General features: G+C 38.5%; 1 protein-coding gene across 1 annotated transcript; it reads right to left on the bottom strand.

Moving 5' to 3' along the window:
* slc25a37 (solute carrier family 25 member 37) lies at positions 1–27,546 on the bottom strand. The gene is made up of 4 exons (XM_067413025.1): positions 27,235–27,546; positions 3,854–4,082; positions 3,577–3,633; positions 1–2,784 (listed from the first exon to the last, which is right to left on the bottom strand). The coding sequence occupies exons 1-4, from the start codon at positions 27,421–27,423 to the stop codon at positions 2,237–2,239; spliced, it is 1,023 nt and encodes a 340-aa protein (XP_067269126.1). The 5' UTR covers positions 27,424–27,546; the 3' UTR covers positions 1–2,236.
* Between the last annotated feature and the right edge of the window lie 12 nt (positions 27,547–27,558).

Here is a 27,558-nt window from a genome sequence, read left to right as displayed (position 1 = left end):
TTTTAGTTGTGTTGAACACAAAAGAAGATATTTTAAAGAATGTCTGTAACGGTAGCCATTGACTTCCACAGTGTGTGTGTGTGTGTGTGTGTGTGTGTGTGTGTGTGTGTGTGTGTGTGTGTGTGTGTGTGTGTGTGTGTGTGTGTGTGTGGACTATCAATGGCTATCGTCAACCGTCTGGTAAGCGAAATTCAAATTCAAAATATCATCTTTTGTTCAACAGAAGAAAGAAATTCGGAACAACCAGAGGGTGGGTGAACGATGGCAGTTTTCATTTTCGTGTGAACTATCCCTTTAAGAGCATGTGCCATGTGTCATTTGCCAGGAACAAAAACAAAAGTGACATATTTGTCCTCATTCAAGACATTTTTTGTGTAAAACCTTTTAAACGTCCATTTAAACGGTTCGTTTACCCCCAAAATATAATTCTGTCATTTATTCACCCACATTCTAAACCCCTGGTAACTTTGCTTTTTGTACCATCCATTGAAAATCAAACCCAAATTTTCAAGCTTCAACAAGAACATTGTAAAAGTTCCTCCTTGGTTCTTGCATGTCAAGCAATCACAGCGTCCATTAACCATATTTGACGTGCTCTGTGTATGTGCGTTGATCAGTGTTTAGATATCATAAAAAGGCCTAAATTAAATGTGTTCAACATATAAAGCATTTGCATCTCTTCAGAAGACTTTGATAAAACCTGGTGATTCATATGGATTACTTCGAGGATGTCTGTATGACGTTTTGAAGCCTTAAAATGGTGGTTGGACTTTCAATGGATGGACAAGAAGAATATTAATACAAATATCTTAATCTGAGTTTCGAAAGGTGAACGGAAGTCTTATGGGTTTGTAACGACGTGAAGGTGAGTAAATGAGGACATTTTTCGGATGAACTTCCCCTTTACATTTCATGGCAGAACCCACACCTTCAGTGTCTTAATATCAGCCTTGCTTTTGTTCATTAGAAGTTAAACACGCCATCTACTCTGAGTAAGGTCTATTTCTGGCAAACAAGGCGAGCTCTATTCTGAATGGCCGACTGAATCTGGAGATTCACGGAGGCTGAACACAAAAGAAACAGAATAAACTGGTCCCAGACTGAAAGAGATTGCCAGGGGGAGGAAAAACGGCGATGAAACCTCCTATGTAATTCATTAAGGAATAATGATTCCAATTTGGGTTTGCGATTTCCACTGCGGCTTCAGAGCAATAAAACTTCTAAAGACGCAAAACCCACTGCATAGATCGTGTCCTGTAATTATATGTAAATATATATCCTATATAAATATATCGATGGCAATTGTGTCTAACAAATTGCTAAAGTAAAAGTCCTTTAGAATGCATTTAAGCAGAGGAATCCATACAGCATGTTTCAAGAAGTGCTTAGTGAGATTTGATTCAATTAGTATCCAATTCATTCTTTGGAAATCAAATTTCAATATCTTAAAAACAATGTAGAGAGTATAAATCATATTAGGACAAGCTAAATGCATGAAAACTGACTTTTTCAGGGTACATTATGACATTTAACTGTCTAATTAAAATGATATTGTTCAATTGCCAACACCTCTGAATTATCATCTACTGTAGCTTCATCCTCTAATTATTTGAGTCGAGTTAAATCTGTCGTCTTCCCGGACTAATACATGTATTAATCAGGGAAGATGCCATATATCATTTGTTCTTGATAAAACACATCAAGGTTTTAAAAAGCAGTGTGTCCCATTCCAAATAGTTTGAAACCCAGGCAGCTTTCATAGGTGATTAGGGAATAATCAGAACAACCGTAGATATTGGTCTGATTATTGCGCAACAGAAATCACTCAGCAATGCCTTCAATTATTAAAAATAATTCTAATAAAAAGCTAACTCTCCTGAGCCCCTGAAAAATGGGAAAGTCCAGAAGAGCAAATAAAATAGAAATGTGGTTTATGTCTTAATCGATGCATATATAAATATAGATCCCCATCATAAATCTATGGGTGAGAATACAAACAAAACTACACATCTTTACCTTTCCGTCATGTTTAACAAGAAACGTTCTGTAGTGTGCAGCGTCCATACAGTCCCGTCACAACATTAAACTCTTCCAATAAATTAATAATAAGTTGGCGACTGGAGTGTCTACTGCATATGAAAGGAGTATCTACATTCCCCTATGAGCCAAAGGCCTCTCCCGACATCTGCTGATCTTCACACTGGCTCTTTGGATCGGATGGGCCGCTGATTGAGCCTCATGTGGGACTGGCCTTGTGAGCGTCCCTGCCCAGTTCCTGGATGTGCGGCTCGTGTTGGGTCAGAAAGTACTTGAAGAACTCGTAGACGGACCAGGCGATGGCCGTAGACGGCATCTGGTAAATGACCCGAGCGCGGATGCCTTTAAAGAACGCCGGCACGCCGCCCAGCCGGTAAACCGTCCTGAGCGCGTTGACCATGCCCGAGAGATGCCCGCTGACGTGCGCGGAGCTGAGCGCCACGTTCTCCTGTGTGTTTAGCAACGTCTTACACACGTCTAACGGAGTGGTTATGGCAGCCGACACGGCTCCGGCCGCCGCTCCGGACACGATGTGCGTTTCAGGCCGGTACTGGCGCTCTGGGTTAAAATGTTCCTGCATGAATTCGTAAGTGATGAAGTGAACGGCCTGGAAGGGGATGTTCATGGTCAGCTGAGTGCTGTAGCTGCGGTAGAAGGCCGCCAGTCCTTCCTTGCGACTGATCGTCAGTACACAGTCATACAGGCTGCGGTATGGAGAGTTATACATCTGCATCCTCTGCTTCACCACTAACAGAAAAGAAAAAGACCATATATAAATGTTATAACTCAAAACACTCAGCATATAGATAACTCTCTGAAGAATGCAAATGGGCGAGTCTATGCTGACTGTAATCAAGATTAATGACACACAATGCATTCAGCAGTGCCATTGTGTAACTCAGTCACTCCTACTAGCCACATTTTGGTGCGGTGAATTTTACAGGCCTATATAACGACACTTTTTTGACAGACTTCAATTGAAAAATGCATATGTAGTGTTGTCAAAAATATAGATTTTTTAAATACATATGGATACTCAAATATCTAAAACACTTCCAATACTAATTTTCCTCAGAAAAGACACACGATACCAGCGTCTGTCTCTCTCTCTCTCTCTCTCTCTCTCTCTCTCTCTCTCTCTCTCTCTCTCTCTCTCTCTCTCTCTGAGAGCGAGTGACACACACACCCTCCTCCTCTCACTCACTCGCTTCATTTGCTCCAGATGAATTTTGTTGCTGTTCACGTAAACACAGTAAGTGCTGTTTAACAGTTGAGAAATAAAACGCATGTGTAACAGTATAATGGATCCGTGCGTCAGCAGTCTAATAAACGTGAGATTATGAGATAATCTTAAAAATATCGATATGGCAGTTTTTCCTCATAGTATCGATGGCAGTGAAAATGATGAGTGGCTAGTAACTTTGATAAACCAATAGCCACAGTGACTGCTGAGCAAAAAATGTAATGTCAAGCCCTGCTCATAACAGCGTTAAAATATATGATTTATTATTGACAGTATTGACAGTAGAAGAAGAATACCTTCTGCTGGGTTCATGATTGCATCATGGAGGACAGTAGCAACACTTCCTGCCACACCTGAAGTGGAAAAAAGAAGAAAAATTGACTAAAGGTGACAATGTGGAAAAAAAAAACTTTTACAATGTCCTATTTCCCAGACAAGAGGGCACTTCACTTTCCTTTCCGCTTCTTAAAAGCCACTCTGAACCTTTCGAACTATAAACCCTCAATCCCTTGCCCCAATCCCTTCTAAAATCAGAAATCAATGGACACTCATTAAGACTTCTCCTTCTCCTACCGTTAGCAATGTGGCTGTTGCCGCCGTTCTGTATGACGTCACTAAGGCTGCGTTTGATTCGCTCGTAGCAGGCGAAATAGAGTGCGTGTGCGGGGCCGGCCCCCAGTACTGTGATATTGAGGCCCCTCAAAGGCCGAAGGACACCCTCAGTCTGGATGATCCTCTTCAGCGCTCCATACACGCTGCGGTACTGAGCCTTTGGGTCCGGCTGTAAACTCTGCATACGTGTCTAAGAACAGAAACAGAGCAGCTTATGAGGAACATCACCCATAAAAAGAATAACATTTGATATGCAAAGAAACAAAATATATATTTACAAACAGGAACAAGACCAAATCATGAAGATCCATTCTCGTTTTTTTTGTTTTCTGACTTCTGATATTAATCGGAAATCAAAATATTTTTTTTGTTTGTTTTTTTTTGATAATGTCCAGACCCCTAAAAATAGATATTTTGTGACCGAAACAAAAAGGAGAGTTCAATTATTAACAAAAAACGGAAGGAAATACCAACAATATGTAGCCAGAGATAGAAGCCGTCCATCCCAACATTCAGTTCGGTTATAAAAACATGCTTTGTTTAATGTGAATGAATTGGCACAAATCATCAAAACACACACAGTCTGACGGGCACAGGCTGTGGTTTATCAGAATAAAGCCTGATCCACACACTGCAGCTTATTGTGTCCAAAAAACACCCGCTCAGACAAATATTTTTTTTTTGCCACCAATACTTCTGGAGAGAATGCCACACTTTTAAGTAGGCTAAGTATTTTAAAAATCATTTTGATTCTTTGAATATCATTTTGAATATCATTTGTGAACCATTTTAATTAATTAATAAAATAGAGCTTGCTTAACTTGTGGTTCGCAACACGCTTTAATCTTAAATCTGATAACTAAAAACTTTAATAATACTTGTTGAAAATAACATATGAGCTAATATGACCAGTCCGCCGTCATTACCCGGATGTTGATAGCGCACGTGTGCAGACGAGTGTGTAAGTATGATCAGTGTCCGAAGCACAAATATTGAGTTATTTTAAGGGGGCGTTCACACTTGTAGTTTGGTTAGTTTGGTCCGGACCAAAAAACGAAAACAAAACATATAGTCCTGGTCTGCTTAGCGTTCACACTGGCATTTTTAACAGCGAACCTAAAGTTACCGAACCAAAGGCATAGGGAGACGGTCACAACCTGATTGGTCGGCCTATATGACATAGGAGCTCGCTTACCGAACATTCAAAACAATGCTGTGTGCCGGATTAAACGCCATCATTTTATGCGCGTACATATGGCATTATTTTTACCCGCTGAGAAACTCATGAAGAGCTCATAAAATGTTCAAAACATTCAAAACAGCAGCAGGATTTCCTCCGTTTTAAGATGAAAAGAGACGGGCGTCTCTTATGCAAAAGAGACGGCGCAGTTCTGTCGCCTGTACCGGCTAATGGACAACATGGGTCCTTTCATGAGAAGAACCAGGTGTGCTTTTTGAGCGTTTCTTCTAGCATTTTCGAAACATGCTCGTCAGACCAAATATTGATGAGGCACTTCCTCGTTGCTCTACGCCTGCCCTCTAACGTTAACGTTACTCATTTTGGATACACTGATCTTTCCGCATCGTCAAATCGGCTGACTATGCGTCGCATCTTGTGATATTACGTCCTGTTTTTGGTCCGTTTACATGTCTTTGAACCGTGTTGTGTTCTTATATCAATCGAACCGCACCAGAGTTGGTTTCGAAGCGGACCGAGACCTGTCTTTTTAGCGGTCTCGGTCCGCTTGTTTGGTGCGCACCAGGGTTCGTTTTAATCCAACCAAACATGACAAGTGTGAACGCACCCTAAAAGGCACAAGATATCCAAAAACCACTCGAACAATGTCAGTCGTGTCGGATTCATTTCCAGCTGTGGAGGTGAAAGTGAATGAGTGACCCCTCGCGGTGAAAATGACATTGTGCATTTAAGTCTTGTGCTTGAATGCACAAATTCACGCAAAATTGTCAACATGCCCGTCTTGGCAAGCATCCAATCAAACACAGCAGGTATGTCTTAAGTGAACCCAAACACTTGTCAAAAAAGACAACGCATGTGTATCAGTATACTGGAGCCGTGCATTATGTCTTAAAGTGACAGCAGCCAAATATACCTGAGCTCTGTGTTAATGTTAATCAAGGAAACCCCTCACTGCTCTTGAATGAATAACTTTTGTCATTTTATTCGCAGTACAGATTTTATGCAATGTTGTTTTACATTTCATTACTTTTTGTACCTGAAATTACTGGCAGATACCTAAAAAACTTGAAAAGCACTTTTTATTTTATTTGTTCTTTTGTATGTATTTGTGTTGCTTGTTGTTTGATTATTTATTCTTATATTTTTTAATTTTTATTTGACAGTAGTTCTTTTTCCCCTGAACTAGACTGTGACCATAAAACAGTGATCAAAACAAAACTGTGCGTAATTTAAACAGCTACACCGCTAATATACTATATATATTCTCTATACAACTTAGACATATAGACTATTTTAGACCATGTCATAAAAAAGAGAAATAGGCTGCAACACGCATATGATGATGAAGTGAAAGAGACATTTATGTAGGTCCATAAAGTCCAAGTGAATCAAGTTTAAGCTTGTAAATCTTTTTCACCCATTTTTTCCTCATTATCCATCTTATTCTACCTCTTAAACCTAAACCCTAGACACACTGGTGTGACCGGTTACGGCTTACTTTGAACAAGGTGTGATTACAGCTAATCAAAGGGGTTTCATTACCTCTTCTTCAACAAGAGAACTAGACAAACACCCAGAAAAGTTAATTAGCCCAAAACTATTCAATATAAACCCCCGTCATCAAACCTCAATAGCCAGATGGATAACAGAGATCTCACAGAAAACATTAACATCAAGGAGTAGTGTGGAAAACTGATCCATTTCAAAGAGTTTTGTAAAAGAAATCTGAGCATATGCTTTATTATAACGGAAATGCTGTTAAAAACAAATCAATTTCAGGAACAGGAGTGCATTCTGAAGGGCTTTAGCGAATGAAAAGCAGAAGAGCGGCTGAATATGCCACAGAAAACACTGAGCCAGTGTAGTTTCCTCAAAATAAGTCAAGAAAGACACACAATGCCATGAAAATATAGTTTGAAACTCCAAACCTCGATGGGTTACACTTCCTCTGAGATTAAACAAACTTCCTTCGTTGAAAAAGGAGACTCAAATGCTGCCTTCACAGGCTATTGGAATTACCGTAAATACCACTTTCCTAGTTGGGATGCCCTCTCAAAACATTTTACAACTGGGAAATTGATTCCAGAGTTTCTGAGTTGGATGAGCCATAAACTTTAAACATGGCGGAGCGGAGAACGATTTCTCTGTACTGTATTTTTTTTCACAACATCATCACTTTCATCCCTCCCTTGCAGGTCAAAATGACCCAAATCCCTAGAATTATACTTTTATATACAATATACACCAATCAGGTCATAACATTATGACCACTGACAGGTGAAGTGAATAACACTGATTATCTCTTCATCACGGCACCTGTTAGTGGGTGGGATATATTAGGCAGCAAGTGAACATTTTGTCCTCAAAGTTGATGTGTTAGAAGCAGGGAAAATGGACAAGCGTAAGGATTTGAGCGAGTTTGACAAGGGCCAAATTGTGATGGCTAGACGACTGGGTCAGAGTATCTCCAAAACTGCAGCTCTTGTGGGCTGTTCCCGGTCTGCAGTGGACAGTATCTATCAAAAGTGCTCCAAGAGGAACAGTGGAGAACCGGCCACAGGGTCATGGGCGGCCAAGGCTCATTGATGCACGTGGGGAGCGAAGGCTGGCCCGTGTGGTCCGATCAAACAGACGAGCTACTGGAGCTCAAACAGCTCAAGAAGTTAATGCTGGTTCTGATAGAAAGGTGTCAGAATACACAGAGCATCTCAGTTTGTTGCGTATGGGGCGGCATAGCCGCAGTCCATTCAGGATGCCCATGCTGACCCCTGACCAAAGTGTTAACAGTGGGTACGTGAGCATTAGAACTGGACCATGGAGCAATGCAAAATTTCCAGATTTCAATCCAATCGAGCATTTGTGGGATGTGCTGAACAAAAAAAGTCAGATCCACGTAGGCCTCACCTCGAAACTGTTGGCAGCAAAAGGGGGACTAACACAATATTAGGAAGGTGCTCATAATATTATCCCTGATCAGTTCAATTCAAAATAACTCCATTACATACAATAACCAGCTCAATATCTCACATTGGGTTAATTTGGGTGTCGTTGCCAAACTTCTTGTAATAATTTAACATATTTCATGACTCTTGCCACTAGAAGGCCTTATAGCTATCTATGGAGCAAAGGAGCTGTTCCGCTGGGTCCTTTTCTGAGTCATTTTTCGAGTTTATCTCTTCAGCATGCATTCAAACACACATGTAGACAAGTTTTTATAGATTTAATTGAACTGCCACCAACTCTGATTTTAATTATTGTTATTTTATTTTATATTTTTAAATGAGTTCAAGGTCAAAATGACCCGAGAGAAGGATGAATGTTAAATGTTATTTAGATATATGAATTAGGGGTGCACCGATCCGATATTAGGATCGGATATATCGGCCGCGATACTGACGACAAAGCTGGATCGGGGATCGGAAAAATGAACAGATCCACAGGCCGATCCAGGTGTTTGTTTTTTTGTTTTTTCACAGCAGAACTACGTCATTCGTCAGTTTCACGTGTGTCGCATGCTCGAAGCAACATGGAGCGAGCCAGAGAGACGGATGTGTAGAGATATTTTATGCTTACCACGCCAACTAGTTCGTCTGTCGGCAATACTACCAATTTAATCCAGAAACACCATGTTAAAAAGCACGCTGCATTCCTGCAGCTCAGCAAACACTAAAGGAGTGGACAATATAGCTCAGCAACTGACTTTGCACTATGCAAAGGATGAATTTAGTGTAAGTGACTGATAGTGGATATGGATAAAGGCTAATGTAATGAACTGACGGTAACGACATGCTGTTGACGCTCGCACATCTTGAGGAGAAATCAAAAAAGCGCCGCTCACACAGTAATTTCGGCAAACATTCAAAATGTTACGTTTTATCTTTATAACATATGAAAAGTTACAACATCATCAACAACATCACACAACCAAATGGGCTGTTTTCCTGAATACCATCACGATTGAAAATGTCACTGATTTCCTATGACAGCTCCATAAACAATCATTAACATTAGTTACTTGCATTTTAGATGCAATATTGAGTCTTTTTGTTCTATTTCAGCTGCGAAAATAGTTCCAAACAAAGATTCCAAGCAACAAAGTCCCAAACAGCAGAACCATAACACATCTCCCGTGTTCGGAATGATTCAGTGGTTGAATCAAAGACTCAATAACCTGTTCGTAAACGACTGTCTCATTCTTAAAGGAATCAGTCGTTTGAATGAATCGTTTGAATTAATGACTCAATGACTCACTCATTAAGACTCACCTACTGCCACCTACTGATGGTTTAGTTTCCTATATTTTTCAACATTTATTTTGTTTATTCAAAAATACAAATCACATAACATTATTTAATGCAGTAGTAATTTTTCTGGGTAAATCATTTAATTTGATTGGTAACATCCTTATAGTGTCTTATTTTAATTTAATGTATAGATCAAATTTAAGAATATAATATAAAACCTGAAGCATAGCTTATATTTAATAAGATTAGGGGAAAATGCCCTTTATAAAGGTAAAATATCACAAATATGCAGATTTGAAATATGTCAAAGCTGATTGAACACTAACTGTGAGTGAATATTGCTTCAGAATAAGTTATATTTACAACACACACACACACACACACACACACACACACACACACACACACACACACACACACACACACACACACACACACACAAACACAAACACACACACACACAAACACACAAACACACTTACTCGGACAAGTGAATGATCATTTTACTTATTCGAAAGGAGAGACATGAGCATGCTTAATGTCAAGCCCTAAATTATATTTTAGATTTGAATGCACAATTGTTTTTTAAATAAAAAAGAATTCAACACTTTGCATACATCTGTTATTTTGTCTTATTATCTTTATTTAGTAAAGTCTGGTGCCTTTAGTCTCTTCAAGGAAGGTGTACAGTTTATTATTAATTTAACAATAGTATCGGATCGGTATCGGGTATCGACAGATACATAAAGCCCAGGCATCGGTATCGGTATCGGGACTGAAAAAGTCGGATCGGTGCACCCCTAATATGAATACCCATTTGAAGTGTACATAGAATAGCAAAAATAGCCTGTATTTGACCAAAACTCCAGAATAATCCGCAAGCTCTCAAGTGTGATGAATGCTTGCATGGTTGTCATGGGATGCTACATTTTATTAAAATTTTATATATTCAATACATAAATCTGGTGTCCTCCATTTTCCTGTTCTTTCCATCAACAGAGCACTAGAACACGACGAGCTCGAAACATGACAGTGGAGTCCACAAAACAAATAATGACTGATTTTCCCACTAATTATTACACATTAACATGACAGATGCAGACTGATATGAGAAACAAAACACAGATGTACAGTTTACATGTACTAGATGTACTAGTACAGATATGTAGGATGTCCGCTGAGCAGATAGCTATGTTCTGCACTGTCTTGGCAAGATAGGAAGATTCAGATTAGCTGGGAAAACTGCCCCTGTTGTAATCAACTTTACTGGAATCTCCAGGACTAAACGGGGCAGGGCGGCCGGATCAACGGGGGGAGAGCTGGCAAACCTTTCCTTTCCTGGCATTTGACCCAACACTTTACAAACTACTGGAGCGTTACCCAGCACTTCAGGCAGTAACACACAAGCACATCAAAACGTCCAGTTCAGATAGGGGCGAGGCAGCAAAGTTAAAGAACACATTAGCACTTAAAAGGTTCATAGTGATGTCATAGTTCACCCAAAAATGAAAATTATCATGGGATAATTTCATTTTTGGGTGAACTATCCCTCTAATTGGGTGTTGGAGGACCGGTTATAAGTTATATCACTATAACTTGTATTAGATTTTTTAATTATTATTGATGTTTCAAGAGCAGCTGAAGTAAATATGCTAGAAACCCCTCTCATAATTTTTCTTGCATCATTCAAGGTTTGTTTAGTGTGTACTGGCTTTATGCAGCTGTGATAAGGGGACATTATATGAATGCTTAAACTGAACCGGTTACTATCAAACGTCTGTCCAAACAGAGAGGTGACAGTCCTGATTGGAATGTGAGTATGTGCTATATGAGAGTGTGTGTGTGTGTGTGTGTGTGTGTGTGTGTGTGTGTGTGTGTGTGTGTGTGTGTGTGTGTGTGTGTGTGTGTGTGTAAATGGTAAATGGACTGCATTTATATAGCGCTTTTATCCAAAGCGCTTTACATTTTTGCCTCACATTCACCCATTCATACACCGACGGCGATGTCAGCCATGTAAGGCGCCATCCAGCTCGTCGGGAGCAGCTGGGGTTAGGTGTCTTGCTCAAGGACACTTCGACACTTGGTCAGGTGGAAACGGGGATTGAACCACCAGCCTTCTGGTTTGTAGACAACCTACATGAACCACTGAGCCACTGCCGCCCGTGTGTGTGTGTGTGTGTGTGTGTGTGTGTGTGTGTGTGTGTGTGTGTGTGTGTGTGTGTGTGTGTGTGTGTGTGTATTTATGTGGTTTATGAGGACACAAATTTGTATAACCACATGGGTATGTAGTTTCAAATGTCCTCATAATTCAAATAGCTTTAAAAACATACTGAATTATGTTTTTTTGAGAAAGTAAAAATGCAGAATGTTTCCTGTGATGGGTAGGTTTAGGGGCAGGGGCAGTGTAGGGGGATAGAAAATACGGTTTGTATGATATAAAATCAATTACGCCTATGGAGAGTCCCTGTAAACCACATAAACCAACATGTGTGTGTGTGTGGCTCATGGGTGGGCCGGGGCAGAGGTCGTAATCTCACACATACAGAAGGGTGTGAATGTGGAGAGTGTCTCTTGCATTTGGGCCAGGTTGATTTAACAGAGTTAGACACACACACACACACACACACACACACACACACACACACACACACACACACACACACACACACACACACACACACACACACACACACACACACACACACACACACACACACACACACACACACACACACACACACACACACACACACACACACACACACACACACACACACACACACACACACACACACACACAGTCTGTCGGCTCTAAACTGATTACCACTGTCAGGTTTAAACTTCACTCGTCAATAAAAACTATAGCTTATAGCTTACATCAAGAGATTATAATTATTAATGAATCATGTTTTTTGTACTCATTGTACTTTCAAATACAGAAAATATACAGTGAGGAAAATAAGTATTTGAACACCCTGCTATTTTGCAAGTTCTCCCACTTAGAAATCATGGAGGGGTCTGAAATTGTCATCGTAGGTGCATGTCCACTGAGAGAGGCATAATCTAAAAAAAAAAATCCAGAAATCATAATATATGATTTTTTTAAACTATTTATTTGTATGATACAGCTGCAAATAAGTATTTGAACACCTGTCTATCAGCTAGACAGATAGATAGATAGATAGATAGATAGATAGATAGATAGATAGATAGATAGATAGATAGATAGATAGATAGATAGATAGATAGATAGATAGATAGATAGATAGATAGCAGCTGTATAATATATTGCATGATATATAATATGCATCTGGAGCAAAGGGAATACATTTATTACAAAAATATATACATTTGTATCATGTTTATAATACTCTAATTCTAATGGCTCGTTTGCACTAAAATATTGCTTAATTTCTACAATGTGTAAACTTCAAGCATTTTAAGCACCTTTAAGTCCGAACCCTGAATAGAGCACATAAAATGCACTAAAATATTGTTTGATTTTTAACTCAAACTACAGATATAAAAAAATACTACTTACTTCTACAACTTATTTAATAATATAAATTAAATACAGTTTGCAATGGCTAATTTTGTTAGTCAAATAATATTTTATTTAATAATGTTAGCGTACTAATCCCCTTAACCATTGAAAACCATTGAACCATTGAAAAGAACAAGAAGTTTACACACTATAATCGCTTTTGTCAGGAAAAAAAAAAAAATCAACCATAATTTCATATATAAATAGTTTTTCAATAATTTGAGCACTTTTCAAGTATCTCTTCATAAACATAAGCTATTTTTAATAGTTTTAATAGACTTCAATTTCAAAAACTATACTTCAAGCACTTTAAGCACCTTTAAGTCCGAACCCTGAATACAACTTTTCAAAACAAAATGCTAAAAATATTAAACTATGGATAATATGTCAGAACACTGTAAAATGTTCAAAAGAGCAGACACTAAGAAGAATCGAAAGCTTTAATCCGAGTTATGGGCCGAGCTAATAGTCACCCATGTACAAAATCTGGTTCTTCTAATATTTGATTGTAAAAATAAAAAGTTAACTATATTAATAATGCTGTTTTCATTTGCCTTAAAGCATTTCAACATATCCCTAAATTCTGATTGTGAATTATAAATCAAAATATTACATGTCAGTACAAGCATAAAATGTAGACTAATATATATATATTTTTTTTTTTTTTTTTTTTTGGTGACCGATGCCGATATCTTAGAGAGCATGGTGACCAATGGCCGATATAATGCTGATATATAATATACATAACATTTATTTTTATTAATATTTAATAAATTAGAAATATGAAAATAAATAAAAAATTACATCTTTAAAACAAACATGCTTATACTTTAGATGGCAACTTCTTGATTCGACAATCATATTACATACTCACTCGGTTGAGAGATTTATTTGTGAATTGTGATGGAATAATTACTTTATATTTGTATTGGAGGTTTCCACACGTGTTGCAGTTAATCTCCGTCGTGCATTAATGTGAGTGATGACGGATATTATGGTATGGCTGATGCGGCGCGAGAGATGCAGATCATTTGATCTTGACTGTTAAGAAATTTTAATATTTTCAACATAACAAATCTGCTTCAAATTGAATCAAAAATGAAATTACAACATTAAAATAAAAACGTAAAAGTGTGTACAAATATTATAAAATCGTGAATATAAATAATTGGGAATCATGTTCATCAAAGCATTGCACATTTAATTTATCTAACTTTTATGCTGGTTTGGTTGTTTGTCTGTTTCCTTATAAAGGTCCAGAAATTCCTTTTTTCTTCTTTTTTTCTTTGACAAGTTTTTTTGCCAGGTGGCTTTTTTAATTATATGATGTCATTACGCTGTCTTGACTCCAGCCAATCGCTGCATTGCTGATCGTTGTTTCGAGTATCGATCATCTGCCCTCTTCAGGGAACACAGGCACGAGCAGTAATCTCAGATAACTTAATCCGGATATTTTAATCCAATCTGCAAATTTGTTTGAAGAATCAAATTAGCCAGAGAATTAGCCAGAGACCAGTTATGAGGATTAGAAGATCTGGGATCTGTCAAATCATCTCAGATATATTAAGTGAGGTACGAAGAACGGGCCCCAGGTCTATATAAGGTATTACAGGTCCTTCTCAAAAAATTAGCATATTGTGATAAAGTTCATTATTTTCCATAATGTAATGATAAAAAATTAAACTTTCATATATTTTAGATTCATTGCACACCAACTGAAATATTTCAGGTCTTTTATTGTTTTAATACTGATGATTTTGGCATACAGCTCATGAAAACCCAAAATTCCTGTCTCAAAAAAATAGCATACCATGAAACGGTTCTCTAAACGAGCTATTAACCTAATCATCTGAATCAACTAATTAACTCTAAACACCTGCAAAAGATTCCTGAGGCTTTTAAAAACTCCCAGCCTGGTTCATTACTCAAAACCGCAATCATGGGTAAGACTGCCGACCTGACTGCTGTCCAGAAGGCCATCATTGACACCCTCAAGCGAGAGGGTAAGACACAGAAAGACATTTCTGAACGAATAGGCTGTTCCCAGAGTGCTGTATCAAGGCACCTCAGTGGGAAGTCTGTGGGAAGGAAAAAGTGTGCCAAAAAACGCTGCACAACGAGAAGAGGTGAGCGGACCCTGAGGAAGATTGTGGAGAAGGACCGATTCCAGACCTTGGGGGACCGGCGGAAGCAGTGGACTGAGTCTGGAGTAGAAACATCCAGAGCCACCGTGCACAGGCGTGTGCAGGAAATGGGCTACAGGTGCTGAAAAACTTTAGAAGACTGGGGAGAAGGAAATGCCAAAATGCCTGAAGTCCAGTGTCAAGTCCCCACAGTCAGTGATGGTCTGGGGTGCCATGTCAGCTGCTGGTGTTGGTCCACTGTGTTTTATCAAGGGCAGGGTCAATGCAGCTCTCTATCAGGAGATTTTGGAGCACTTCATGCTTCCATCTGCTGAACAGCTTTATGGAGATTTTTCAGCACAACCTGGCACCTGCTCACAGTACCAAAACCACTGGTAAATGGTTTACTGACCATGGTATTACTGTGCTCAATTGGCCTGCCAACTCTCCTGACCTGAACCCCATAGAGGGGGTCGGATTATTTTGAATAATCCGATCTAATATGATTTCCGACCTGTAAGGTTGCCAGAATAATAATCTTACACGGTGTGTTAATAGGCCAGAGGAGAACTGGCACCCCGACTGAGTCTGGTTTCTCCCAAGGTTTATTTTTCTCCATCACGCCCTGATGGAGTTTTGGTTCCTTGCCACTGTCGACTTTGGCTTGGCTTGCTCAGTTGGGGACACTAAAATTATGATTAAAGTTATTCAACTTATTATACAAATAAAATATATGAATTAGGTCTTATTTAATTCTATAAACTATAATACTGATCTGCCAACATTGTTGCTATATGATAAATTAAAATAAGCTGATAACATCACTGTTTTCTCCAGTACGACTGTACAGCCAAATCTAATTTTGTCGCAATATTATCCTGTTTGACACTGTGAAGCTGCTTTGACACAATCGTGATTGTAAAAGCGCTATATAAATAAAGTTGATTGATAGAGAATCTGTGGGATATTGTGAAGCGAAAGTTGAGAGACGCAAGAGCCAACACTCTGGATGAGCTTAAGGCCGCTATCGAAGCATCCTGGGCCTCCAGAACACCTCAGCAGTGCCACAGGCTGATCGCCTCCATGCCACGCCGCACTGAAGCAGTCAGTTCTGCAAAAGGATTCCCCACCAAGGATTGAGTGCATAACTGAACATAATTATTTGAAGGTTGACTTTTTTTGAATTAAAAACACTTTTCTTTTATTGGTCGGATGAAATATGCTAATTTTTTGAGATTTTTGGGTTTTCATGAGCTGTATGCCAAAATCATCAGTATTAAAACAATAAAAGACCTGAAATATTTCAGTTGGTGTGCAATGAATCTAAAATATATGAAAGTTTAATTTTTATCATTACATTATGGAAAATAATTAACTTTATCACAATATGCACATTTTTTGAGAAGGACCTGTAGATATGACTGCTTAACAGAGGCAGTAAACTAATGAAGACAGAGCGGTGTGAGCGCTGCTGTTCTCACGTTTTCAGTGCCTCCCGTCAAAATTAAAGTCCCGCTTCTAACACTCCAGCCAATCAGAAAAACGCTGACGCTGAGATTTAAAAATGCCAAAAATCGGCCTTGGTGATATATCGGTCGACCACTAGTCAATATTAAAGGGTTACTTCAGCGATTAGCATTTGGCTTTGTATCAGTAGAAACACTGGGGTATATTCAAATCATTGTGGGAGTGGCCTCAAGGGCAGCGAAGCATTCTGGGAATTGTTGTCTTTCATCCCCATGAGACAAAAAAACATTTTCTGTCTCTTCTCAGTCCAATCACCAAATTCAAAAATAATTTCACATTTCTACTACATTAATGACCAGTTTAAATACAGATTCATCTTCCCAGCGCTGAAAAAACCCTTTAATATCTATAAAAGTGTGTGGCCATTGCTATTAAACATTGAGTTTAACTATCAGCCTCCAGACTGATTTAAACATTAACCGTTTCAATCTTCACTTTACGCAATGCACAAAGAGCACAACGCTTGTGTTGTGTGTAAGATGGACAAAGAAGTGGTTCATTTGCATTGCTGTGTTTATTTTGGTTTCTGGAGAGGAAAAGCTCTGTCGTGCCTCTTATTTCTCTATTCTGGTTCCTCTGGTATTGCTAAATCTCTCTGAATCACCCTCTTCCTCTACTGTACATTAATCATATTCACAATATTAGCAAACGCTGCCGTAAGGGAAATATCAGTCTTGCTAAATTGTTTCTTTCAATGATTAAATGTGGGAAAACTACGGTACACATTTAAGTGGGTGGTGCTACAGACAACATTAAATGGTCTTCACAATCTTACATAATGCGACATTTTAATTTAGACTAAAACTAAATATTCTGTGGTGATATGTTCAGTTTTTCACAAAAGCATAAAACTTGGTACACATGTACATTTTGGGGTCCTGAACATTTTTTTCCGAAATGGCAGCATTTTACTTTCCACCCTAACAACTTATGTATTTTGTATCATATCTCCTGAATCAAACATTATAACAGAGAAAATGACCTATGTTTTGATGGTCAAGGATTACAATGACCTTTCCGACGTGATGATATCAATGCCATGAAGAACAACAACACCGAAGTTGTGCATTTGAGGCTATAAAGTATATAAATGTGTTTGTTTGTTTTTTTAAATGGCCGATGGTTTGTCTAGATGAGACCCTATTCCTCATCTGGGATCGTGCAGAGCCTCTGAAGCTCTTCCTCTGAAACTGCATTGATTCAGACCTTCAACATTTTGGTTCCCATTGAAGTCCATTATATGGAGAAAAATCCTGGAAGATTTACCTCAAAAAACCTAATTTCTTTTCTCACATGAATATCTTGGATGAGATGGGGGTGAGTAAAATATCAAGAAAATTTCATTCTGACGTGAACTGATCCTGTAATATCTAGTTATCGATAAAGTAAAATTATCGATTTTCGAATTATCGATCAGTAAAATCCACTATTGGTCAACTCATGTTTGCAGTCTATCAAATTTTTGTAAATCTGATACAATTTTAAAAATCTCTTAGTGTGGGCCAGCCTTTAAATGGAGAGAGACGCCTCATTTCTCAAACTGTGAAAAAGAAGCACCAGCGTGAACGATCAGATAGACACTGTGTGTGTGTGTGTGTGTATAAAGGTCATTTATTGAAAAGCATGACTGTGTCCTGAGTCGCTCCTCAGAGATGCTTTTAGGAAGTGCCGTACAGCTGGCAAGTCCCCCAGAATCTCTCACACACTGGAAACTCCAGTTTCACTACAAAGCCTGAATCATTACAACACTACAGCCGGAGTTACTACAAACACATGTGCTCCGGAAACTGGCTTCGCTTGCAACATCAAGTTTAGGTAGATGTTTCATCACTACATTCGATTTTGTGTTCAAAGCATACTTGCCAGCTTTAATAGCTAGTAAATAATAAGCAGTAACTTATCAACATATTCATCGTTAATCTTTTTTTTCAAAGATTAACGATCAACATAAATCTTTTTTTTCAACAGACAAAAGCTTAGAGGAGGCACTTGCTTAATCTCTTTCTGGATGTTTGACAAATGATCCACAGGCCTGTCACATGAATCATTACAAGACTTACAGCTTATCTTCTGTTGTTAGAGGAATAACAACTTACTTTTACCATTCTGATCTCAATTAATTGAATTAATCTTTTAAAAATGAAGACACCGATTGGCTTTTGCAACATGTAACTCGTGTGCTGCCCTTTTAAGCAAAAGTAAATGTTAAGCAGCACATAACGTAAGGCAGGATTTGATTGACTCAATAAGACTGTGATATGATAGTATTTGGGTCAATGACACAATAAAGTGTATAGTAAAGATAAGGAAGGAAAGATTCATTTTAAAACATGCCAATTTCCCAGAAAAGCACTCTTTAGGCAGAGCTGGTGCGACTAGCACTTGCCACCAGTAGGGTTGGGCAGCGAGAACCGGTTCTAACTTGGAACCGTTTAAAAAAATAACGATTCCATTGGAATCGTTTAGAAAATTTGTTTTCGGTTCCGATCATCGGTTCCAAACACGCACGTTTTGGTTCCCATGGTCACCTGATTTCCGGTGCTTACGCGCCCGCTTGTTCTTTTAGCCATGGAAGCCCGGTTAGTTGCGCTCTGAAGTATAGATTTATTTCACTTTTAAAAAGCCTGGGTCGGCACAGTGCAACTAGTGTTGTCAAAAATATTGATACTGAAATATCTGAAAAGATACGATAGCCTGCTCAGTTTCTACAGTATCGATCCCAGTTGCGCTCTCCTCTCCTCTCCGACCGACAGCGAGTTGACGCGCAGCTGCATATTCTCACTCAGCCCGGTTAACCCTCTGAACACGGCGAACGCTCGTTCTGCTGGACTTTTCCTTACGACAGCGTGTTAGTGTTTCGTGCGGGATTGCACATAATTCTACGAATCCCCGCAGATTTCATGCTCACATCTGAAGCCCACACACACATACCGTAATAAAGCCCCCTCTGACATACAAGTGCAAATATTTGCTTCTTTTTCCAGCTTATTATTGGTCAAATACACTCAAACTAATTCTCAGTGCACATTTTGAAGAGTATTAATGTAAACAGAGTTGTAAACAATTCAAGAAGAAATGAAGAAAGAGTAACAGGAACAGTGTTCAGGATCCATGAGTGCGGCAGCTCTTAAAGGGACAGCAGTCATTCAAAGTCAAACTACAAAAAGAAAAACGATCACACTGCTCTTGACTGATCAACTTGTGTAACTTTAATGGTTTTCTATGAAACTATTCAATTTTTTGCAAAAAACATTATCCAGTGTTATTTTAAATTTAATTAGCCACTTTGTGTTTTTTTAATTCAGTTTCTTACCTGAATGTTAGACCTACCTGAAAAAATAAAGCAGTCTATTTCATTTATATCTTTTATCTAATTGTATTTATTTGTGCTTTTTTTGTAATATGTTGTAATATGTTTATTTTTTTGTAATATGTTTATCAGGTCTTTACACTGGCTTCCAGTTATATCTAGGATCGATTTAAAGTACTACTACTTGTTTATAAATCTCTCAGTGAGCTAGGACCCCAATACATTGCAGATATGCTGATTAAATGTATATCATTTTTGTGAAATAACATGCATCGTACCGTGAAATAACATTTTGGTCATATTGCCCTCCTCTAATACAGGCATTTGTAGATTTCACAGCATATGCTCAGTCAGTAAAGCATACATAACCGACGCAACAATCGCGAATAATTTAGGCAAATATACGGTGTCTGAAAAATAAAATGCATCGATTCACTTCAGAAGGCCTTTATTAACCCCCGAAGCCGTATGGATTATGATGGATGGATGCAATTTTTAAAATCTCGGTAACCATTCACTGCCATTATAAAGCTGGAAGAGCCAGGATATTGTTTAAAATAACTGTGTTCATCTGAAAGAAGAAAGTCATATAGCTATGACCGCAAATACCTGTGAAAATACACATCATTATCATTATTTACAAAGTGTTTTAAATATAGCTTTCAAAGTCATTAATTTTCAAATTATAAATGTAAGGTTTTGGGAGAGTAGCACCACATGACATTTTACAACCTTAATTAACTATATACAAATATATATAAATATCAAAAATAATTTTGCATTTAGAACATGCTAATTATTGAAAAGGTGCATTATGGCATTTATGGAATATACATATTTAAATACTTCAGCCAAAAAATGTCTTGATAATTACTTATATTATAATAGTGAAGTAGTTTGGATACATTCATAAAAATAAAAAATGGTAATTTGTTTACTATTTTTAAACACAGCACTTTTTTTGCCCACGTGGTAGAGGAGGTCATCAAATGAAGAAAGGTTGTTGTTGTTTTTTCAGATGCAGGGACTTGCATTATTTAAAAAAATACGCATTGTATTCTTTTTTTCTTATAGCATGCAATGATTATTTGCAATGACAACAAGGACACATTTGGTAATGATCTCAAATTACAAGTTAAAATATTCCCACTTCCTTTACGACACAAATAATGATTTCTTCATAAGCATCATCATGACTGAGAGAGATTCGCCCTTTGTCCTACTAATGGCGTAGTGGGCCATCCAATGTGATCTCTGACCAAGTTTCTTTCTTAGTGTCTGCAGTCAGCTAACACACACCCATGAACGACAAACCAATTACAACCCAGTTCCTTCCAGGTAAAGTCCAGGGCGTCTGGTTCATTAGGCATTAGAGCGCCTCTGTGGCTATGTGCTCTCCAGACACGTAGTGTGCGGCTCTCAAACGCGAGTGAAATCTGGCAGCCACTAAGGAAACAATGACAATGGCCTACACCAGTCCCACAGAATAGATCCAGAGAGCAATCTGGCACAGTGACAGATCACTTTCACTCGCAAGTTTCCCAAAAGGCAAAGTTAGGAGGACACTTTTGTCCCGAGTACCAGTCTGTGAAGAGATAGAGCTAGAATATCTACAATAAGGAACTGGAAGCAAAGGACTGTTTTGTTCGGTGACCTAGCTGGCTTGGCAGGCTTGCGTTTGAATGAACTGTTGTTTTAAAGCCGGACCGAGGCTAGTCCGAAGATTAGCGCTGCACTGTGCACTCACACACAAAAACACCCTGGCATTTCCACTCAACATCATGAGACGACGTTTTCACCCATGCACAACAAGGGGGAAACTGAGATAATCTTTTGTTCCTCAAAAAAAAAAAGATGAATTAATCTGACAAGACCGACATGCTGTCTTGCATAGATAGCTACCACAAAAATAAAGTTCTGTCATCATTTACTCACCGTCATGTTGTTCCAAACCTGTATGAGTTTCTTTGTTGTGTTGAACACAAAAGATGATATTTTGAAGAATGTCTAAACAAACAGTTTCATACACCCAAACACTATTGTTGTTTTAACTTAAATAAGTAAGTAATAGGGCTGTAACGATACACCAAACCCACGATTCGGTTCGTATCACGATTTTTGACCCACGGTACGATACAAACCTCGATATGGGGGGGACAAAACAGTTTTATTCCGTACAGTATTCTGTAGCCTATTTTGCCGTCAATACCATATATCTGCATGGTCAATAGGCTACTGCCGACGTTTTATTTGCGGTACCAATAGGCAATATATATTTAACATGAAGTATAGGGCCTCCTGTACATCAATACCAACAGAAGCGCCGCGTCAGACACGCTTCTGGTGTGCAAAGAAAGAGAAAACGCCACACAGCTGCCCCGCGGATGACACGCAACAGAAACGCCACGCTCACACCACTTTGCCAGCCGGTTGGGGAAGCTTCTTGAAACACTTACGGCAAATTGTGTGGGTCTTGTCAACTACACGATTGCCATCCTTGTTCTCCACCGGGTAGCTGAAATGTTGCCATACTGCTGACTTAAAAGTTGGACCTGGACAGGAAGGATAATTCTGGGAATTGGAAGGGGTGTGTCGCGATTCTGCCTTCTCACATCGCGATACAGGTTCGTGGACCTGCGTATTGCGATTTCGGTTTCTTATAGCATATCGTTACAGCCCTAGTAAGTAACCTGTTTGCCTTAAAATTTTGAGTTTATTAAAATAAAAAAATTGAGTTGATGCAATGAAGGAAAATGGTTTAATAAATAGAAACTCAAAATATTATTGTATCTGAACCACATAAAAAATTAGATAAATCATGAAAATAGCTAGCCTGACGTGGTCATACTCAATTCTAGTCAGAATATGAGTCTGAAACTGCTCCATTGGGCTGTGATTATAGGGGCGTTTCAACCGAACCAGGAAAGACATCAATTGGACAGACCAACAACCAATCAGAGCAACGAAGCGACGCATTATGCTAGTTGTCAAATGTCAACAGAGCTCAACTGCACTGTGTTGCCAAGTCCACATTTTTTTCCGCGAGTTGTTTTCTATGTCCGCAGGTTGAAGCGACTATTATGTGATGTATAGACCCATGAGTGCGAATTTTAGCAGGCAACCTTGCCAAAATAACACATTTTACCCCCCAAACACTTTTTTTTTTTCTTTCGGAGAACCCCTCGAGAAGCTATTGTTTAGGGCTAGCAGTTGGCGGGTTTTGTTGTAAAAACTTGGCAACCCTGTCTGCACGCGCTGGAATAAACGATCTTTGCCGGTGCTGTAAAAAAATAAAAGAATTTAATGATACACAGAGCACTTACCCAACATGATCATCATTTCAGAGAGAAATTGTGAAGGTGAATGCATATACGAACAAGCTCTCCGTTTAAGATTTGAACAAATATAACCCAAGCCCCTTTGATGACGTGATGATTACGTTACTGTTGATCATCTGTCCGTCATCGTCTAAAGCCCGCCCTGATGATTTCATTGGTCCGAACAGTTTCTATTCGGGTATAATTACTCCTCTATGAAGCGAGGCCAGACCGAACTGCAAGACCTAAAAATGTTGTGGGCGGGGCTAAGTTTACCTGGCATCCAGGCTAGTAAATAGCACAATTTGACATGTTTCACTGCGTCATCACAAATAAAACACACACAATTACCCAATATGCTTCTTTTAAAAAATAAAATCTTTTAATAATATTTGAATAAAGGTTGTTGAGTCTCCAAAATGTACATTGTATTAACTCAAATTTTTTATTTCAATGAACTCAATTTTAAGGCAACCAGGCAACTTTTTTTTTGTTTACAGTGTAAAGGTTTGAAACAACTTGAGGATGAGTAAATTACCAGTTTTATGTTTGGGTGAACTATCCCTTTAAGTTAAAACTCATAAATGTCCTCTTTTGAAGGATGCCGTGGCCTAGTGGTCAAAGATCTAGGCTACTAACTAGAAGGTTGTAAGTTCACACCCCGGCTAGGGGAGATGCATAAACTACCACCATTATGGTCTTGACCCACTTACACCCAGATTATTCTAGGTCTCAGTAACAAGTGTACTGGGAAAAGCTTTTGTGAAGTACAAAAGTACTTAACATACTTTAAGAACTTCCTACCCTACAGACACACTGAAGCTCGAGTCACCATTGGCTAATAAATTATTTATATGAATGCAAGTACAATTCAAAGTAAAACATTTTACATAAATATAATATCAAATATAAATTAAGTAACCACTAAACAGTCTATAATAAAATAGGAACAAATAATTAAACTACAAACAATAGCGAAAGCACGTTTGAATTTAAGTGACACCGAAACGAGGCAGTGAAATCTGTGTTCTGATTCGGTCCGGTTACATACCAGTTATATAGGTCGCGATGCCATACTGGCACCGGGTCCCGGTACACAACCCTATTATTAAGTCGAGAGCACTGAGTGATTTTTTTGCAGTCAGTCTTTTGATGTTTGATTAACATTAAAACACACAAAGTTCTTGCGCTTGAATGTTTAATTTGGCAAGGCTTAAAAACGTGCAAATGATCGACTTTGAAGCTCTCAGTCAAGCGATGGTGTGTAAAGCTCAGAAGGCACACAGTAAAAAGTGATTAGTTGAAAGTGACAAAACCCTTAAAATTAAGTAATAAACTTCCATAAATGAAAAAAATAAGTTATAAGAACTTATTTTTAAGGCAACCATTTCCTCACTTGGCAAAGTAAAGTAAAGTTAACTGATCAATTTTTAGTGTGCTCAATATCTGCGCTAAACTCATTTTTTGCCTCCGACTTAAATCACAGGCGACTGAAATCATATAATATAGCAGTCATTGGCTAATTAAAGACATTTTCTAGTCACCCAGCATGAAATTTGTTCACATATGCGAGTGATTTACTCGCATTGTAGAGGGTTGTAGTACGGAAATAAAATACTTAAGTGCAACTGAATGTAATGTTTTCAGACACCTAAATGCTCTATATTTGCAATTAAATAAAACATTTCTTCTATTGTTAATATAGTTAAAGTGTGCTGCTGAATGTACCGACCAGCATTTATAATAAACTAAAATATATATTTTTTTTAAACAAATTTGCAATGATGAATTGCCAATGTATACACTGTAAAAAAGAAGTCATGTCATCACAACTTTTCATCTTTTGTCAAATCACCTTAGATAATTAATGTGATTCAAATATTTTCCTGAGTTTCCATTTATTAAAACAATCTCCTCTGATGTATTGACTATTTTAATTTCAATGAACTAATTTTTTTAATTTCAATAAACTCAATTTTAAGGCAACCAGGTAACTTTTTTTAAGTTAAACCAACAATTTTATTATAACTTTTTTACAGTCTATTAACTGTTTACATATGATATCAAATTGCTTTAACAATCAAGTAAAGCCATTTTCAAATTTCTTAAGTTATCCAAGATTCAACTATTTATAAGTCAGTTTAAATTTAAGTCGAAATGACTTACACATTCAAGTTGATTGTACTTCAATTTAAAGCTACACTGTGTGATATTTTCTCCCATCTAGTGGTGAAAAGGTATATGACCATCCAGTGAATAATTGTTTCTGCTCCTCTCAATTTCGATTTCGTTTCAACTCCTACGGTGGCCGATTTAGTCATGGCTTTCAGTTCGACCTCTTCGGTGAATGTTGCTTCAGCTCAAGTGATGAGGTAATTTTTGAAAACTATTATAATTTGCAGTTATTTAATTTACCAAATGATCTATGATCAAGTTAATCTATGTAAAATGAATAATAGAACTGAATAATAACCAGTTCATTGCTAACATCAGCTATCAGGTTCCCAGAGGAATATAAGCTAATCTTAGTAAAGTATCTTTTATCAGTGCTATCGTTATTCTGTATATTGTACAACACCACTAGCGTAAGGCAAACAAATTATAATGCAATTACAATATTAATCTCATGTTATCCGTCATAGAACACGGATTTATGTTATAAGGTAAACAATACTTTTTCATCATTGACGCGAGGAAAACTATCCTAGACGTCGTTCTAGTGTTATGCACAGCACACCATGATATAATTAGCCAAGCAACAATAAAACTTCCAATATACACGAATAGGCTGAATTAATATTACCTGTCGAGAAGAAAGCAGGCAATGTCGGCGTTCTTTTTAAAATCGTTGCTCCTCATGAGCTCTTTCCATCTTGGAAAGGCCACTCCAATATTTACTTTTGTCTTGTTGATTTGCCCGTTGCGTTGCCGTCTTAATTCTCTTTTCCGCTTCCTTGGCGACTCTAATACATATCCCGCAATGTTACTATAGGTCCCGACCGGGGGTCGAATTCGGTAATCAATTCCGGGACGTGGTTGCTTTTACACAGAAGGCGACCCGGCAATGTTCCGGGAATATTGCGGGTCCGACGTGCATTTAGAAAGGGGCTTAAGAGTGATCCTCCATCCTCATATAGCAGCCTCAAGCAATCCCCCTCTTCACATTCGACACGGTGCCATCGAGTGTTAAACGCGAAAAGCGAAGCTTGAATTTACGGGTATGTCCCTCTTTGGCAAATGTACTTTCAAGATGGAGGAGCAACATGGCGACCGCCATCCGAACCCTCAACACTTATGTATTTTCAATGGTATATTATAAAATTATGAGAATGCATTATTACTTGAAAGAAGTAAATATACATTAATGAGCACATATATTTTTGAAAGAACTAAGTGATTTTAGCTAAGAATAAACTAAAAAAGTTACACAGTGTAGCTTTAAGGCAGGAACTTTTTATTAGTGCCATTTTTTTAAAACATACTTTTATCTTTTTAAGTAAGCTACAAGTACACTGTCAATGCAGTTAAACACACTTACTTTACAGAGGTATGTCTCTACTAGGCTGATAAACACACAACCAAGATGACGTAACGTTATGCATGAATGAATGAATGCATTTTTGTACACAAAGCATGACTTGCATCTATTACAGTGGGAGTTATGACACTATTGTAGCACATAGACTCACTAAGCACTGTATGTGTGAATTACCTGACACTTGAAATGACCGACTCTAGAGAAATATCAGGCTTTTACAGCAGTGAAGGTCATTTGAGCAGCTGTCAGTGACTGAAGCATGCGTGAAACATGCTGTAATGTAGAAAAGTGCTGTGCTCACGTGTTTCAACAGCAAAACGCGTGGCCGACTGTGTTGGTCTAACTTGGTTTGTTGTTTTTGGCCAATTTGAGAAGGTTTGAGTCATCAAGTGATTTGCCATGGTGATCTAGCCTAACTTTTTTTGAAAAGTAAGCTTGGAGATTACGGACAGGGCTGCTAATAACACATCTGACACATGTTGGTGAATGTGCATGCTCTTGCTCTTGCTCTGCTGTGCTGTGTTGTGTTGAGTTGAGTTACCTTGACTGAGTCCACGGGGTACATGACTGTGTGCTCCAGCACTCCGGCCACGGCGCCCGCTGTCATGTGCGTGCCCAGGGACGCGTGAGCGGGCAAACTCTCGTAATCGTCGCCCTCCGACGTTCCTCCGTCGCTTTTCACCTCCGACATCTCCAGACTCGCCAGGACCGTGTCGGTGCGCAAATCCATGCGTGAAGAGCGGGCCTGGGAAGGGTTAAACCCGCGCCTGAGACGCGGAGATGTGAAACGGCAACACGAGCGCGCACATTACTACCACCACTACCGACATCGTCATCCCGGCGACGCCGTGACGTCACAGTGACG

This window comes from Pseudorasbora parva, chromosome 13, assembly GCF_024679245.1.
Source record: "Pseudorasbora parva isolate DD20220531a chromosome 13, ASM2467924v1, whole genome shotgun sequence".
In the NCBI taxonomy this organism is placed as follows: Eukaryota; Metazoa; Chordata; class Actinopteri; order Cypriniformes; family Gobionidae; genus Pseudorasbora; species Pseudorasbora parva.
This window is presented reverse-complemented; position numbering and strand designations above follow the sequence as displayed.

Excerpts from the sequence above, each read along its gene's own strand:
- slc25a37 (XM_067413025.1), bottom strand. The coding sequence starts at position 27,423 with ATGGATTTGCGCACCGACACGGTCCTGGCGAGTCTGGAGATGTCGGAG. Across the intron at positions 4,083-27,234 it reads ACCCCGTGGACTCAGTCAAG|ACACGTATGCAGAGTTTACA; the intron begins GTAACTCAACTC and ends TTCTGTTCTTAG. Across the intron at positions 2,785-3,576 it reads AATCATGAACCCAGCAGAAG|TGGTGAAGCAGAGGATGCAG; the intron begins GTATTCTTCTTC and ends CTTTTCTGTTAG.